At 38.3% G+C, this 18,283-nt stretch overlaps 1 protein-coding gene across 2 annotated transcripts in view; it reads right to left on the reverse strand.

Annotated features, from left to right (window-relative positions):
* The window catches only part of KCTD9 (potassium channel tetramerization domain containing 9), a 61,046-nt gene that overhangs the window by 30,400 nt on the left and 12,363 nt on the right, over positions 1-18,283 (reverse strand). Inside the window, exons 3-9 of one of the 2 annotated variants that reach the window (XM_082842617.1) lie at positions 17,220-17,263; positions 13,693-13,789; positions 13,032-13,090; positions 12,696-12,824; positions 3,775-3,842; positions 3,591-3,686; positions 2,724-2,873 (exon numbers count right to left, since the gene is read on the reverse strand). In XM_082842617.1, coding sequence (XP_082698743.1) covers positions 2,724-2,873; positions 3,591-3,686; positions 3,775-3,842; positions 12,696-12,824; positions 13,032-13,090; positions 13,693-13,789; positions 17,220-17,263 — 643 coding nt within the window. Of the gene's footprint in view, positions 1-2,723; positions 2,874-3,590; positions 3,687-3,774; positions 3,843-12,695; positions 12,825-13,031; positions 13,219-13,692; positions 13,790-17,219; positions 17,351-18,283 lie in introns of those variants that run through there. The other variant, XM_082842618.1, reaches the window with a different exon arrangement.

An 18,283-nucleotide genomic window follows, 5' to 3' on the forward strand; every position in this document is an offset into this window, starting at 1 on the left:
AAGGTGCAAGAATATACAGTGGAGAAGACAGCCTCTTTACCATGTGGTGCTGGGAAATTGGGAAAGCTAGATGTAACAGAATGATACTAGAACATTCTCTAACACCATACACAAAAATAAACTCAAGACTTCCCTGGGTACCCAGTGGTTAAGACTCCATGCTTCCATTGCAGGGGGCATGGGTTTGATCCCTGGTCTGGGAACTAAGATCCCTCAGGCCACGTGGTGTGGCCAAAAATAGAAACAACAAGAACAAAAACAAACAAACAAAAAACTCAAAATGGATTAAAGACCTAAATGTAGTACCGGATACTATAAAACCTAGCGGAAAACATAGGCAGAACACTCTGTGACATAAATTGCAGCAGTATCTTTTTATATTTGTCTCCTAGAATAATGAAAATAAAAACAAAAATAAACAAATGGAAACTAATTAAACTTAAAAGCTTTTGCACAGCAAAGGAAGCCATAAACAAAACAAAAAGACAATCTACAGAATGGGAGAAAATTTGCAAATGATGCAACTGACAAGGGATTAATCTCCAAAATATACAAACAGCTCTTGTGGCTCAATATCAAAAAAACAAACAATGCAATCAAAAAATGGGCAAAAGATCTAAACAGACATTTCTCCAAAGAAGACATACACATGGCCAAAAAGCACATGAAAAGATGCTCAACACTGCTAATTATTAGAGAAATGCAAATCAAAACTACAATGAGGTATCACCTCACACTGGTCAGAATGGCTGTTATCAAAAAGTCTACAAATAATGTTGGAGAGGGGTTAGGAAAAGGAACCCTCCTACACTGTTGGTGGGAATGGAAATTGGTACAGCAACTATGGAGAACAGTATGGAGGCTCCTTAAAAAACTAAAAAGAGAGCTACCATATCATCCAGCAATCCCACTCCTGGGCACGTATCCGGAGAAAACCATAATTTGAAAAGACACATGCACCCCAATGTTAACTGCAGCACTATTTACAACAGCCAAGACATGGAAGCAAACTAAATGTCCATGGACAGATTAATGGATAAAGAAGATGTGGTGTATATATATATATATATATATATATACACACACACCATGGAATATTATTCAGTCATGAAAAAAGAATGAAATAATTCCATTTGCAGCAATATAGGTGGACCTAGAGATTATCATACTAAGTGAAGTAAGCCAGACAAAGATAAATATATGATATTGCTTATATGTGGAATGTAAAAAAACAGAAAGATACAAATGAACTTATTTCCAAAACAGGAGGAGACTCACAGACATAGGAAAAAAATGTGTGGTTACCAAATGGGGGAAAAGGGGATGGGAAGAGGGATAAATTAGGAGGTTGGGATTAACATATACATATTACTATATGTAAAATAGATAACCAACGAGGACCTACTGTATAGCACAGGGAATTATACTCAGTATTTTGTAATAACCTATAAGGGAAGAGAATCTGAAAAAGACTGTATATATATGTATATATGTATACACACACACACACACAAACACACACACATATATGTAACTGAATCACTGTGCTGTACACCTGAAACTAACATGACATTGTAAATCAACTACACATCAATAAAAAAATTATACATATATATATAATATATACACATGTATATTATATATACATATTGGCCTTCACATCAATTATACAATGTGGGTAGAACAAGCATTCAAAGATAAGAAAATTATGGTTCAGGCTCACAGTAATGCTATAATTAAATAGAACTCAAAACCATTTGTATTCAATGATCCAATCTGTCTTATCTTTTTTTTTTTTTTTATTCCTTAACAGAAACCAACAAAGCTGCCTCTCAGCATTTCACTATTTAAAAATTAGGTCCTTCAGATTTTTCCTTTGTACTGTTAGTGTTTTGCTTATTTTGCCATTTATTTGATCCTTCATCATAAGATGGAACAAGGAAATGTGTTGGCATATTCTGTTATTAGATCCAAGTTTCATGGAAAAATACACTGCAGCTAAGGAACAAAACCAACATTATAAAATTCAATAAACATTTATTCAGTGACTACTAAAGGCAAGGTACTATATTAGGTGTTATTAACTCAAAAGGCACACAGACATGGTCCTTGATATTAAGGAACTGAAAGTTCTTAGAAATTAGATTTCACGGCTGGTTTTACATATATCCTCTAACCTCAAATTAGCACAGGTAACTGCTACACAAATACATGCATATACATATGTACACACACACACATATACACATACATATATGTAAACACATATGAATAGAGGTAGAGAGCCACTGAGATGCTAACTTATACAGATTGCTGTATACCATGTTTATTTAAAAATAACTGCCACATATCCCCTGGAGCAATAACATTTTCCTATTCCAGAAATGAACCTGAATAGAAAAATGCAAAGATACTTTCCAGCTTTACCCTATTAATTCATTGAAAATAGAAGTCCTGATAAATAGAGTGTTGAGGAGATCAGGATCTAACTTCAAGATTTCATTTCTTATTAGTTGCTATACTTTTCAGACCTATGTTTAATAAAGGATACCAAAGTTGCAAAACCAACCCGTTTCACTTTCAGAACCTTCAGTTTTATCATCAACTTAGTAAATTATCTGTTTGCAAGTAAAAGCTCCAGTAAGGGACAGATATAATTTCTGCTCTGAGTGTTCAATAGACTAAAAATTTAATTTTCTTTTGTAACCAAAAATGATTCTTACGTCAAGCACTGATCCAGAGAGGTCAGCTCGTTCAAGATTTGCACAGCAGAGATTAGCGTGGGCAAGATTGCAGCGGCTTAAATTGGCCATTTTGAAGTTAATGTATCGAAGGTCCAAACGAGAAAGATCAGCACCACTGAAGTTTAAACCCTAAAATTAAAAAACACAAACTGTCACAATATTTAAACCATCTGTTGTATATTCAATTACAATAGCTAACCACCATGTGTTTTAGAAGTAATTGGCAGTTCCGTCATTTGGAGTTCGTTACAAAACATGATCAAATGGAACTGAGATACATAAAATTAGTGTCCTTAACGGGTTCTTAAAGGAACTCAACTTACATATAACACTAGAATGCATCCTGGCAATGCCTCATTTATGTGCAGAAGTTTCTAAAGAGAGATCTCTGCTGGCCACATACCCGTTGATAAGTATTTTTTTTTATTAAACCTGATTGTACTTAAATTATTTTATTAATTCAATAATTCAAGATCGTTTTATTTTTTTAAAGTGAGTATTGTGGTTTTTAAAATCATTAGTGCTATAATACATAAAAGTAAAAGTATCTTCCACTGATTAACCATACATAACAACTGTACAATTGACTTTTTATTTTTATTGCTGCGATTCCTATGCATTACTCAAAAACTGCTGCATGAGGCATAATTAGACAATAAAAAAGATTATTACATCTCTTTTTCTGTCTAACCATTTTGGGACTAAATCAATGCTATGACCCATAAGTAAAATATATCTTTCATGAAAAAAGAAAACAAGGCAAGAGAAAAATTCCCAGAAGAATTTAAAACTTTACTCACAGATTTGCCTACACGAATAACTCATGTAAAAGTCTGCTTTAATTACCTGGCAACGCAATTCTGATTTGGTTGGAGTGGCTAGCAGAAATCGCACAAATTCCTTTCGAGATATTGGTGAATGATCTTCTGGTGGTTGAGAATTCTTGAAAAGCATATTGACAGATCAGTGGAGCATTTTGGGAGATAGCTACAATACATGTAATACTTGGCTAATGTAAAAAGAGTCTTACCTTTATTGCCACTTCTAGGTGTTCAATCAATGAGTCAATACCAAAAAATCTTGCTTCTTCTAACACACCTATCATAATAAAAACAATTTGACTTTCATAGAATGCTATTCATTTTAATATTTATAGAATCATTTATAAAATATCTATAAAGTTAAATTCTCACAACAGAAGTGAAATACAAGTAGGCTATCCATCAATATAGAAGAAAAATAACTAATGTTTAGAACATATATATGTATATATAGAATATTTAAAAATATTTGTAAACAAAGTTTTTCTAAATAGTTTACATACAGCAAAAGAAAGAAGACTCATGAATTAGAATGAAAGCTTTCCATATTACAAAATTATTTCTGAAAATTAAATAGGCCACAGACAAAAATATCCTAACATCATACATTCCTAAAATAACTGACATAGTGATTTGTAAGCCCAATAATAAATGATTAGTTCACTTAATCTTAACATTTCATTGACTTTTAAAAAAATATTTATTTTTGGCTGCATTGGGTTTTTGTTGCGTGCAGGCTTCCTCTAGTTGCGGCAAGAAGGAACTACTCTTCGTTGCGATGTGCTGGCTTCTCGTTGCAGTGGTGTCTCTTGTTGTGCAGCATGGGCTCTAAGCATGCTCAGCAGTTGTGGCACATGGGCTCAGTAGTTGTGGCTCGTGGGCTCTAGAGTACAGGCTCAGTAGTTGCAGCGTACAGACTTAGTTGCTCCGTGGCATGTGGGATCTTCCTGGACCAGGGCTCAAACCCGTGTCCCCTGCATTGGCAGGCAGATTCTTAACCACTGCTCCACCAGGGAAGGCCTTCATTGACTTATTATTTTTTAATATACTTAACACAGTCACAGTACCATGTTTTTTTTTTTTAAGATAAATTTATTTAATTAATATATTTATTTTTGGCTGTGATGGATCTTTGTTGCTGCGTGCGGGCTTTCTCTAGTTGCTACGAGCGGGGGTTACTCTTTGTTGTGGTGCATGGGCTTCTCATTGTGGTGGCTTCTCTTGTGGAGCACAGGCTCTAGGCACGCGGGCTTCAGTAGTTGTGGTTTGCAGGCTGTAGAGTGCAGGCTCATAGTTGTGGTGCATGGGCTTCGATGCTCCGCGGCATGTGGGATCTTCCTGGACCAGGGCTCGAACCTGTGTCCCCTGAATTGGCAGGCGGATTCTTAACCACTGCGCCACCAGGGAAGCCCCTTGAGTTTGTGAATGAAGCAGATCTGAATCGGTTTGTCAGAGATCTTTTAGTTACTGAATCAGAGTATTACAGAAGTGTATAAATGTAAGAGAGCTTCGAAACCAAAGTCAGCAGTATAATTCAGAAACCTTTCTTATAGGAAAATCAATTTTAAATAAAGGATTTCCAGGGCGCTCACACAAGATGGTGGAATAGAAGGATGTGGAGCTCACTTCCTCCCACAAATACATCAAATATACATCTACATCTGGAACAATTCTCACAGAATACCCTCTGAATGCTGGCAGAATATCTCAAACACCCAAAATCGCATGAAAGATCTCCTCATAACCAGGTAGTACAAGAATTAAAAAAAAAGGCATTGGGAGGGAACTTGCATATCTGGGAGGGAGTTGTGAAAGAGAAAAGTTTCCCGCAACCTGGAAAGCCTCTTCACAGGTGGGGAGATCAGCCAGGACAGAAATGGAGCTTTAGAGGCTCAAAGCAAAGCGCAGCAGACAGTTTATGGCAGGCAGATCAGAGAGACCTGCACAGATGGTCCGGGTCACTGCCCTGTGCTCCCCAGCCTGAGATGTGCAACCGCTGGTGTGGGCGGGAGCTCAGTTCTGAAACTTGGGTTTCAGAGGACAGACCCAGGGAGAGGACCAGGGTTGGCTGCTCGGAGAAAGCCTGAAGGGGCTGGAGCATGGTATGGGCTGCAACCAGGGGTGTATGTAGAAGAAGCCCAGGCCCACCATAGAAGCAAAGCCCTTTTGTTAAGGAGCATGGAAGGGAGGGACAGGCCTGTAGCAGTCTTTCTCCACACACTTTCAGCTGACTCAGCGCTACCTGTAGGAGCTCTGGGAGCATGCCAGCGGGCTGCCCACATGCAGAGGCGGGGCTGAAATCTGGGCCCTCTGCCCACTGCTGTGCAGATCTACCCCACAGCCACTGGCTTTGTATACTCAGCGCCTGCAGGACATCCAAGTGGACAATGGGTGCTCCCATGGCTGGGACCAGTCTGGCCTCAGCAGCTATGTGGTTTGTGGGTGCATGCACGCAGAGGCCGGGCTGGAGTCTGCGCTGCTTCAATAGGCTCCAACAGCAGCTTCAGGTGTGTGACTACTGTGGTCCTGCTACCTCACTTCAGTGGATCATTGCCAGCAGACCTATGCTGGTAACTTTGTGAACACAGTGCCTGAGGGACACCAGAGCTTACTGTCTGCATTCTCACGGTTGAGGTGAGACGGAGCGCAGTGCCAACAACAGTGTACTTTGTGAGCCCACACAATGGGTGACGGATGACAGCACAGAATGCACTCCCTGCTGGAGAGCTCTGGAGGAGGAATACTCAGGGGCTCCTCTCCCTGGGCATACTCCAATCCCAACTACCTCACACCACAGCTCAGAAACGGATCTGGGGGCTTCTACTGCAATAACTAGGGAGCAGACCCTGCCACTGAGAGGGCTGTGACAACCACAGAGCAAAGAGGAGGCCCCACTCAACATCCAGTGTAGCCTTTGGTCACCACAACGTCAGTCACACCCCCTATCAAGGGGATAATGGCCAGCACACGCTGAGGAAAGAGGTGGCAGGTATACATCCAGAAAACAGACCTTGCACCAAAAATTTTAAACCCACACAAGCTATACGGGGACACTTCCACATACTAATAGCCCTCCAAGACCACAGTAGATAATTGTTTGTTGTAAACTCATAGAGTAAGAGAAATATAAGTAAAATGAAGAAGCAGAGGAACCACACCCAGAAAAGATCAAGAGAATTCCCCAGAAAGAACAAACAATGAAACAGATCTGCTCAGTCTTATAGACACTGAGTTCAAAAAAAAGATAATGAAAATATTGAAGGAACTAAGAAAGGTTATCAATACAAATGTAGATTACTGTAAAAGGAACTAGAAAGTGTAAAGAGGAGCCAAGGAAAATGAGAAAACTCATTCGCTGAGATGAAAGCTGAACTAAAGGCAATGAATAACAGGTTGAATAATGCAGAAGAATAAATAAGTGATCTGGAAGACAGAACAATGGAAATCCCCCAGTCAGAACAGCAGACAGAAAGCCAAATGGAAAAAAAAAAATTGAAAGCAATTTAAAAGACCTATGGGATAATGTAAAGTGTACCAATCTACACATAACAGGCATCCCAGAAGGAGAAGAAACAGAAAAGGGGATTGAAAATATATGTGAAGAAATTATGGCTGAAAACATCCCAAACTTAAAGAAGGAAACAGATACACAAGTACAGGAAGTACAGAGGGTCCCAAACAAGATGAACCCAAACAGATCTATACCAAGATATACTATAATTAAAATGGTAAAAGTTAAAGAGAGGATTCTAAAGGCAGCAAGAGAAAAAACAAAGGGATAATTACAAGGGAACCCCCATAAGGCTATCAGCTGATTTCTTTACAGAAATGTTGCAGGCCACAAAGGAGCTGCAAGATATATTCAAAGTACTTAAAGGGAAAAATCTGCAACCTAGGATACTCTACCCAGCTAGATCAACACTTAGAAGGAGAGAGAAAGAATTTCTCAGACAAGCAAAAACTAAAGGAATAGAGCAATACTAAATCTATCCCTAAAAGAAATATTGAAAGGTCTTTTCTAAGTAGAAAAGAAGAATCTACAGGAAAAGGAAAATCACAATTGGAAAGTAAATCACATAAATAATCCAGTATGCAAATTTAAAAAAAAAATAATAATAAAATAATTTTTTTGTGAAAGTGATGATAACCACAATGAACAGCAAAAGGATAAACATGAAGATGTAAAAGAGGACATCAAAATCATAAAAAGTGGGGGAAGAGAGTAAGAAAATGTAGGTTATCTTTTAGAATGTGTTTGAGGTTATACCACTATAGATTCTAAAGCAAGTACATATAGGAAGGGGTTAACATACTTGAAAAACAGGGGGACCACAAATCAAAGATATACAATAGATGCACAAAAACAAAAGGAAGAGAACACAAGCATAATACAAAAGGAAATCACCAAACGATGAAAGGAAAAACAAGAAGAAAAAAGAACAAAGAAGAAATACAAAAATCAACTGGAAAACAAGCTCTACAACAGCAATACTTATCTATCAAAAGTTACCTTAATCGTCAATGGACTAAACGCTCCAATCAAAAGACACAGAGTGGCAGAGTGGATTAAAAAAACAAGAGCCTACAGAAGATGGTGGGGGGGGAGGACGCGGAGTTCATGTCTCCCCACAACTAAGGCGCCTGCCAGATGCTGATGGGGGACCTCAATGCCCAAGGAGATAGGAGGAACCCCCGAGTGACCAGGTAGGAACATGGGGGGAGTAAGGGGGGAGGAGAAGTGAAGGCCAGACAGGACCGGCACCCCTGAGGGGTGACTTGGAAGGGGGGGAGGGGTTCCCATGCCTGGAGGGACCCTCAGGGGCTCGGAGAATCAGGTGTTTCCCCTGCCCAATCGGCCAGGAAGCATGCAGGTCTCCCAGGCAGGGTCCTCAACCCTCCAAGGCACCCTCTGGGCCATGCTGTTTGTAGGGGCGTAGGAGGGAGGCAGGGGTGTTGGAAAAGGGGAGAGGTGGATGCGGGAGGGGCCCTCTGTGATAGGAGGACCAGGGGAGGCACGGAGGTTGTTTCACCCACTCACTTGTGCCTGGGAAGCCTACTGGGCTGTCGGGCCTGGTCCTCCATTTTCCTGGGCCCCCTTCTCTCCCAGGCCCCTTCTGGCCTCATGAGTCCTAGGGGCATGGGAGGGAGAAGGGGGAAAGAGGAGAGGTGGACAGTGGTGGGGGGAACCCTCAAGGACCAAAGGATCAGGGAGGTGTGGCGGGTGTTTCCCCAGACCACTCAGCCCGAGAGACCTGCTGGGGTCCCAGGCCAGGTCCCCCACCCTCTGAGCCGCCCTCTGTGCCACGCTGGTCCTGGGAGCGTAGGAGGGAGGCAGGAGGTGGGAAGGGGAGGAGAGGAGGATGGGGCAAGGGATGCTTCGGGGCTGGAGGATCAGAGGAAGCAACCCAGGTGTTTCCCCTGCCCACTCAGCTCCAGGAAGCCTGTTGGGCTTCCGGGTCTGGTCCCTTGCCTTCTGGGGCCACCGCTAGCCGCGTGGGTGCTGTGAACATGGGAGGGAGAAGAAGAGAGGCCAATGCGGAGGGGCCCTCTGGGACTTCCCCCACCCACTTGGGCTCAGTGAGCATGCTGGGGTCTTGCACCTGGTCGTCTGCCCTCCAGGGCCAGAGGCACTCCTGGGCCCCTCCTGCTCTGTTGAGTCTAAGACCCTGCCCCAGGGCCTTTTCTGGCCCTGTGGGTCCTAAGCATAGGCCCCGTCCACCACCTAAACCACACCCCGACCTAAGCCCCGCCCCCCCACAGCCAAGGCCTTTTCTGGCATTTCCCCCCTCCTCTTTATTACTACTGTGATCCTGTTTTACCTTCCAGTTGTTTCATCTATATTTTTATTTTTTTATTCTTTCTAAGATAGCTGTCAGTTTTCTAATCTTATTATTTACTCTTTCTTACTGTTCTGCTCCTTTTTTTCTTTTGTCTTTTTGGCACCTCGCACGGCTTGCAAGATCTTGGTTCATGAGCTGGGGGTCAGGCCAGAGTTCCTGCAGTGGGAGCTCCGAGTCTGAACCACTGGACTAACAGAGAACCTCAGACCCCAGGGAATATTCACAGGAGTGAGGTCTCCCAGAGGTCCTCATGTCGGGACCAAGACTCACCTCTACCCAACGGCCTACAAATGCCAGTGCTGGAAGCCTCAGGCCAAACAACCAGAACACAATCCCACCCATCAAAACAAAAACAAAAACAAAAACAAAATGAGTTGACAAAAAATTATGTCACAGATGAAGAAGGTAAAAACCTACAAGACCAAATAAGTGAAGAGGAAACAGGCAATCTACCTGAAAAAGAATTCACAGTAATGACAGTAAAGATGATCCAGAATCTCGGAAATAGAATTGGAGGCACAGATTGAGAAAATACAAGGAATGTTTAACAAAGATCTAAAGAACAAACAAACAGAGATGAACAATGCAATAACTGAAAAGAAGAATACACTAGAAGGAATCAGATAGAATAACTGAGGCAGAAGAACGAATGAGTGAGCTGGAAGATGGAATGGTGGAAATAACTGCGGAGGAGCACAATAAAGAAAAAAGAATGAAAAGAATTGAAGACAATATCAGAAACCTCTGGGACAACACTAAACAAGCGAACATTCAAATTATAGGGCTCCCAGATGAAGAAGAGAAAAAGAAAGGGTCTGAGAAAACATTTGAAGAGATTATAGTTGAAAAATTCCTTAACATGGGAAAGGAAATAGTCACCGAAGTCCAGGAAGTGCAGAGACTCCCATACAGGAAAAACCAGAGGAGAAACACACCAAGACACATATTAATCAAACTAACAAAAATTAAATTCAAAGAAAAAATATTAAAACCAGCAAGGGAAAAACAAAAAATAACATGCAAAGGAATCCCCATAAGGTTACCAGCTGATTTTTCAGCAGAAACTCTGCAGGCCAGGAAGGAGTGGCAGGATATACTTAAAATGGTGAAAGAGAAAAACCTAAAACCAAGATTACTCTACCCAGCAAGCATCTCATTCAGATTTGACGGAGAAATCAAAAGCTTTACAGACAAGCAAAAGCTAAGAGAATTCACCACCACCAAACCAGCTTTACAACAAATGCTAAAGAAAATTCTCTAGGTGGAAACACAAGAGAAGAAAAGGACTCACAAAAACAAACCCAAAGCAATTAAGAAAATGGTAAGAGGAACATACATATCGATAATAATCTTGAATGTAAATGGATTAAATGGCCCAACCAAAAGACACAGACTGGCTGAATGGATACAAAAACAAGACCCATATATATGCTGTCTACAAGAGACCCACTTCAGACCTAGGGACACATACAGACTGAAAGTGAAGGGATGGAAAAAGATACTCCATGCAAATGGAAATCAAAAGAAAGCTGGAGTAGCAATACTTCTATCAGATATAATAGACCTTAAAATAAAGACTGTTACAAGAGATAAGGAAAGACACTACATAATGATCAAGGGATCAATCCAAGAAGAAGATATAACAATTATAAATACTTATGCACCCAACATAGGAGCACCTCAATACATAAGACAAACGCTAACAGCCATAAAAGGGGAAATCGACAGTAACACAACAATGGTAGGAGACTTTAACACCCACTTTCACGAATGGACAGATCAATGCAAATGAAAATAAATAAGGAACGACAAGCTTTAAATGACACAACAGACCAGATAGATTTGATTGATATCTATAGGGCATTCCACCTGAAAGTGGCAAAATACACTTTCTTCTTAAGTGCACACAGAACATTCTCCAGGACAGATCACACCTTGGGTCACAAATCAAGCCTAGGAAAATTTAAGAAAATTGAAATATCAAGCATCTTTTTTGACCACACGCTATGAGACTGGAAATCAATTACATGAAAAAAACTGTTAAAAACACAAATACATGGAGACTAAACAGTGTGCTACTAAATAACCAAGAGATCACTGAAGAAATCCAAGAAGAAATAAACAAATGCATAGAAACAAATGACAACGAAAACATGACGACCCAAAACCTATGGGATGCAGCAAAAGCAGTTCTAAGAGGGAAGTTTATAGAATTCAATCTCACCTAAAGAAAAAAAAAAAACAAACTATCTAACCTTACACCTAAAGCAACTAGAGAAAGAAGAACAAAGAAAACCGAAAGTCAGTAGAAGGAAAGAAACCATAAAGATCAGAGCAGAAATAAATGAAATAGAAAAAAGGAAAACAATAGCAATGATAAATAAAACTAAAAGTTGGTTCTTTGAGAAGATAAACAAAATTGATAAACCCTTAGCCAGACTCATCAAGAAAAAAAGAGGGAGAGGATGCAAATCAGTAAAATTAGAAATGAAAAAGGAGAAATCACAACTGATGCCGCAGAAATACAAAGGACTGTAAGAGACTACTACAAACAATTATATGCCAACAAAATGGACAACCACAAAGAAATGGACAAATTCTTGGAAAGGTACAATTTTCTAAGACTGAACCAGGAAGAATCAGAAAATATAAACAGACCTATCACAAGTAATGATGAAACTGTAATTAAAAATCTTCCAACGGGGCTTCCTTGGTGGCAGAGTGGTTAAGAATCTGCCTTCCAATGCAAGGGACACAGGTTCAAGCACTGGCCTGGGAAGATTCTACATGCTGCAGAGCAGTTGTGGCCCATGCGCCACAACTACTGAGCCCACGTGCCACAACTACTGAGGCCCACGCACCTAGAGCCCATGCTCCACAACAAGAGAAGCCACCGCAATGAGAAACCTGCGCACCACAATGAAGAGTAACCCCCGCTCGCTGCAACTAGAGAAAGCCCACATGCAGCAACGAAGACCCAGAGCAGCCAAAGATAAATAAAAATTTTTTTTTAAAATTTACAAAAACAACAAACAACAAAATCCCTTAGCGTCCTTACTGATGAAATCTAAATCTATTTAGAATCTAAAATCGGAATGTATGGGGTAGATGTATACCTGAAAGACTATCTACCTGTGTAGATATATGAGTGTATATTTACACTCATATGCATGTAAAAATATTTAGTTTTAAAAATGGAAAAGATACTTTTACTTTATGAAAATATACATTACTAAGTGAAAAGAAAATATAAATCCTAAAAAGTGTGAGGAATTACATTGAAAACTCACCCAACAAATTAATCCCATCGTTTACAATGAGCTGTCCGTGACGCAAGTAGTTCAAAATGGGTTCAAAGTACTCAGGACTTCGGTCAATTAAGAAAGCTCCTCTATGATCTTGCTTATTTCCCCACACACCTGTGGGACCATGAAAATGAAGAAAGCCCCCCATAAACAAAAAACAAAGTTAGAAATTTATAGACGGAAAACTGCATAACATACCAGTAAGTTTTCACTCTTGTAAAAATTATTACATTATTCCATTAAAAAGTACAGAAGGACAGGAGTTATAAAGTCAATACAACTACAAACAGATCACACAAAATGTGATCTCACTGCACTCACCTTTGTCCTTAAACATGTGGGCCAGCATACTGTCAGGTTCTTTATTCACTAAAGTGCTCCTAAGAATTCAGGGAAAAAAATTGATTTCTCCATTTGTCTTTATAAACAAACATATTTAAGTCAAGAGTATACTTGATCCCAGCTGCTCTCTCAAAAAGATGCATGCTATAACCTGGGAGGAGTGATGCTGGGAAACAAAAATGTGCAGTAAGTTGCCATTTATCAAAATCTCTTCTCATCTGGCACTTCCTTTGATTTAAATATTGATTTCATTGCCTTTAATTTCAATGCTGATCTATCCTTCTAGCAAGCTACTGTATAACAATTTTCTTGATCGAAATTTACATTTTTCTTATGCCTTTAGTATAAGCAGTTGTAGTCTACAAATTTCAATACTGTTAATTTTTTACTTGTGTTGCATGTATATTACTCAATATTTTAAAAGCATATTCTAAAAACAGTAAATTCATGCTTTTCATGCCTTCTCTGGAATGACTTGTGAACCATTTTCTACTCTTAGAAAAAATTTTCTAAATATTGGCTTCAAATCACATAGTATATTTAAGCAGCACTGGAATATCTTCTAAGGACATCAGCAAACTGAAGGAAAGAACAAACAGTACATAGTACCCACTCAACACACACATACACGTGCACCTACCGTGTGGTTGTAAAGTACCGCCCTCCAACATTTAATGTTAGCCAGTCTGTGTGAGATCCTGACAACACTTCCGGTACTTTAGAATCTGTCTGAGGGTCTAGAGATGACATGTAGAAAAAATAAACATTAAGTTGGTGGGGGGGTTTGGGGAAGATGGCAATAGTATAATATTTTAAACTAAAACACACACATAAAAGCATGCCAGAGCTACTAGGACAGCAAGCCCTATACCCACAGACAGTATCTACAACAAAACTAGGTGATAAGGTATCCCGCCAACACCGACAACTAGAAGAGAAGCATGGCATCAGCATCCTTGACAGAAGAAGCATCCTTGACAGAAACAACAGGGTATGTGATGATCCTAAGAATTCCAAAGTAGCCCATAAATACTCACTTCAAAACTCAGCAAGTCTACTTGAGAACAGCCGAATGGAAGTGGGAGGGGTGTGCCCACTCCAACCATGGGTGATTCAAGCAGTCTGCAGTAAGATCTGAAGAGGCTGAAAACGAACTCTCAAAACCCACCCAGCCAAAGCTCCCACCTAGGACAAAGTCCCACACTGAGGATAAGATGTTGGGAAAAGAATCCAAGTTGAACAGAACAGAGACAACAGAGACAAAAGGAAAAGGAGTCCAGATAAAAGTCAAAAAAGGTCAAGCAGAACCAAAATATATTAGAAGGTGACTTCCATATTTTTTAATACTTCATAAAAACAACATAAAAGGGACACCTAGAGCCATGAAATTACAAAAACTTTCCTAAGTCAGCTCCCTTCTCAAGTTAAGGAAAACTAATTTCATGTAAAAATGAGCAACAGAAAATCCCATACAAGATTATTAAAAGAATAGGAAGAATTACATCCCTATAGATAATGAAAACGTGCCAGATAATGAAAATGTGCCAGAAAGAAATGGCCACAAAATAGGTAAACTATAATATTCCAAATATGCTAAAAGAAGTAAATAATACAAGGTATGAAAAAGCAACATAAACCAGAATCACAAAATTCAGAAATGAGGCAAGAGAACTCTGGAGAGAATTAGAAATAAAAACCATTTCAGAAATGAAGATTAAACTAGAAGAAACACAGGAGTGAAAGAACACCACAGATAATGCCTTAAGGAAAATAAAAATTGAAAAGAGGAAAGCTTTAAAAATCAAGAAGAAATGAAGAAAGAGATGAAAAAGATTTAACAGAAGATTTCAAATATAGAAGACAAGTGTAGAAGATCCAACACATATACAATAGGAGTCCTGAAAGGAGAAAATCAAAGCATGGTAACAAAATAAATACATAAAGTTCAAGAAAACTTATCTGAAATTAAAAAAAAAAAAAAAGATGTGAAACTACATATTGAAAGGGCCCACCACATAACTGAGAGATTCAACCCAGAACAGCTCAGAACACCCAGAAATAGTATACTAAAATTTATCAATTTAAAAGTACAGTAAATCAATTTAAAGTGCAGTAAAATTACTGTAAAGAAAGAGAATAATCCTTTGGGTGAGCTAGGAAAAATAATCACTTATGAAAGATCAGATTTTTTTTTGACACCAAAACTCTACGTCAGAAAAAAACGCAGTAACATATTTAAGATATTTAAAGAAAAATAATATGAACCAAGGATTTTTTAACAACTTAATTGAGGTATAATTGAAATACAATAAACTACATATCATTAAGGTTTGAAATTTGTTCAGTTCTGACATATGATTTTATGACCAGTCAAACTGACTTTCAGGTATAGAAGCCACATGCAAGATGTCAGAGAATATAGTTCTCACAAGTTCTTTATAAAGAATCTGCTAGAGAACAAGTTTCAGACAACCACTCGAGCCATCAGTTTAAGGACTGGAGGAGTAAAACTAAGTGATGGTTTTAAGGGAGAGAGTATAGTATACAATGGTGTGTGTGTATATGTGTGTATGTATATAGTATATAATAATAATATTTGACAATGGATAAACAATACGATTATTTTTTAAGTAAGGAAAGAAAGGAATGAGCATATTAAAAAATGTTTAACTGTCTTCAGTAGTCACATTGGTATTCAAAGTATTGGGACTATTATTGAAACTTTTATGTGTATTTTGTGTAGGATGAAGGAAATGAGTAATTATGTATTACAATTCCATCACTCCCTATGTCCTTGGAAACCAGGATTACTGATATGCAAGAAAGGAGACATAGATGTAAGATAGAAGATGTTAAATAAAAATCTTACAATCCTAATATAACCAAAGTATTAGTATGAACCCATGAGATATTTTATCTATTTATATGTTATATGTGATATAAAGCTTTATATCATATAATATTTATTATATATGAATCTTATCCTCTAGCTAGCCATGTATTTCCAACTCTGTTCACCAAAAAGCCTAGTAATCATGACGAACCCAGTAGCAGCGAGCCTCCCCAGCACCCAGGTTGGGTCTTAAAATGACATTTGCCACTAAAAGAAATCAAGGCTTCCAAGAAAAAAACCACTGATTTGGGTTTAGGACAAGAGAAGTATAAGATGAACACTTTGCTATTCCAGATAGTAAGGAAAAGACTAACGGGGTTGTGTTAAAAGAAGAAGAACATGAAGGAATTTCCACTGGCCAAAAGTAAAATAATCTAGGTATAGATAAATGCAGAGGATGAAAACATACCAAATATTTTTAACTCTGAAAGTTTGTAACGATAAAACAAAAAACACTAATCAATCACTTTTTGTTTTGTTGTTTGTATGTATGCAATGAACAAATTAAGTGACCACTGCCTGCCAACCCACTCTGTTAGCCTAATGGATAAGAAAAGATGAGAAAAATTTTTTGTTCAGTCTTAAGGCAGAAACAGAGAATATGCATTTACTTCTAAGTTGCTGTGTGATGATCTTGAGTACTACCTCCACTCACCAAATACAATTATTGTGAAGGCTTAAAGAAATACTTGAATATTCAGGGTGTGATGGTCTGGAACTAAATATATCAAATATTCGTTAAAGAATATTTATTTAAGCCTCAGGCTCTTTCCTTTGAGATACACACTGTATAAGCTTTCTTCGAAACTGAAGGGTAGTGTGTGTGTGTGTGTGGTTGCTACCAAGTCATTTTTGACTGATTTAACTGCTGTGAATGACTGGCAAACATTACTTTTTCAAGCAATATATGCTTAAAAAATATGTAACATAACAGAGATTTTGATAACTACTATCAAAGAGAAAATTTCAAAACAAAACAGTTATAGTTCTAAAATCAAAACCACCCTATCATGTCATAATTAATGAATATGTGCACATCCAGAGCCTTTTAACAGCACGTAAAAGATGAGGTATCCATACTAAAATATGATCATCTAATTCAAGTTAGAAATTTACTTTCACACACACCCCCAATGCAGAATCAAAAAAGGTATGAAGAGCTGAATACTGCTCTAAGACACTTTTTAGTGTTAAGCTTAGTAAAGCCATGTAAAATATTTGCCATTTCATCTTTATCTCGGCAGACAAAATTGGCTTTTAAGGAAGTCACTTACCAATAAATGGTTCTCCTTCACACACAAACAAAACATCATCATCCCTGGGGAAATCAAAATTTAAAAAGCCACCATCAAAATCCAGAAATCACATTAATTATCTGTTGACTAGAGGAACTATTCCTTAGAATAATGTAGAAGATCCGTTTTGCTATCTATGTGGCAAAGAAGTTGACCAAGTTCCAGTGTTTTTTGTTTAAACCCAGGTTGTTTAAGCCTCTTCCTGCTCCAAAATTCTATGATCTGATGAGAATGGAATGAGGTGAACTAGACACTTGTCTCAAAGAGATAAATCTGCCGAGGGTATCTAAAAACCAAAACCAAAAAAACCCACCAAAATCACTATTGTGGTGGATCACTGATGAGTTAACTCTACTTAACATTCTATTTTATTTAGCAAGTTTTCACCAAAGTAGGTCTCTGTGACGTTTATAAAATTCAAAGTGCTTAACCCCCTGACTTAACTGCCTCTGGATTTAAATTCAAAGAAGATCCTGCACATGAAAGTACTTTTGAAGTGGAAAAAACAAACGAAACCCACTATACAAATTATGTGAATTCAGCTTTCTTATCAATTGAAGAATATACTACTGAAGAATGTTATGTTCAAAGGATATGATTAAAGCTATAGCCAACTCTTCTTCTTTCACTTTAATTCTATAACCCTAAATAATTTATTAGGGTTTTCTGCCACATCATCAGCTGCTTTGTGCTTTGGAAATAAAAATAAATTTTCATATTAAATCTAAGAAGAATATAATTGGAAATAACTCTGCTGTAAACACTCACCCACTATACTCACCTAAATGTAAATGAATACCCATAATTCAAAAATCTGGATTATCAGTGTATATCCTCCTTCCCTGCTCCACCCCACCGCACCATTAGTATAAATGATCAGAGCTTGTACCGTGAACCACAAATTATTAAACAGGTAGATATAATATAAATATATACTATTTCTTGTCCTAGCTCTTTTTTAATTGAAGTATACTTGACACACAATATTATGTTAGTTTCAAGTGTACAACATAGTGAGTTGACAATCAAAATACATGAAATGA

The sequence above is a fragment of the Leucopleurus acutus genome (assembly GCF_964270905.1).
Source record: "Leucopleurus acutus genome assembly, chromosome: 7".
Classification (NCBI taxonomy): domain Eukaryota; kingdom Metazoa; phylum Chordata; class Mammalia; order Artiodactyla; family Delphinidae; genus Leucopleurus; species Leucopleurus acutus.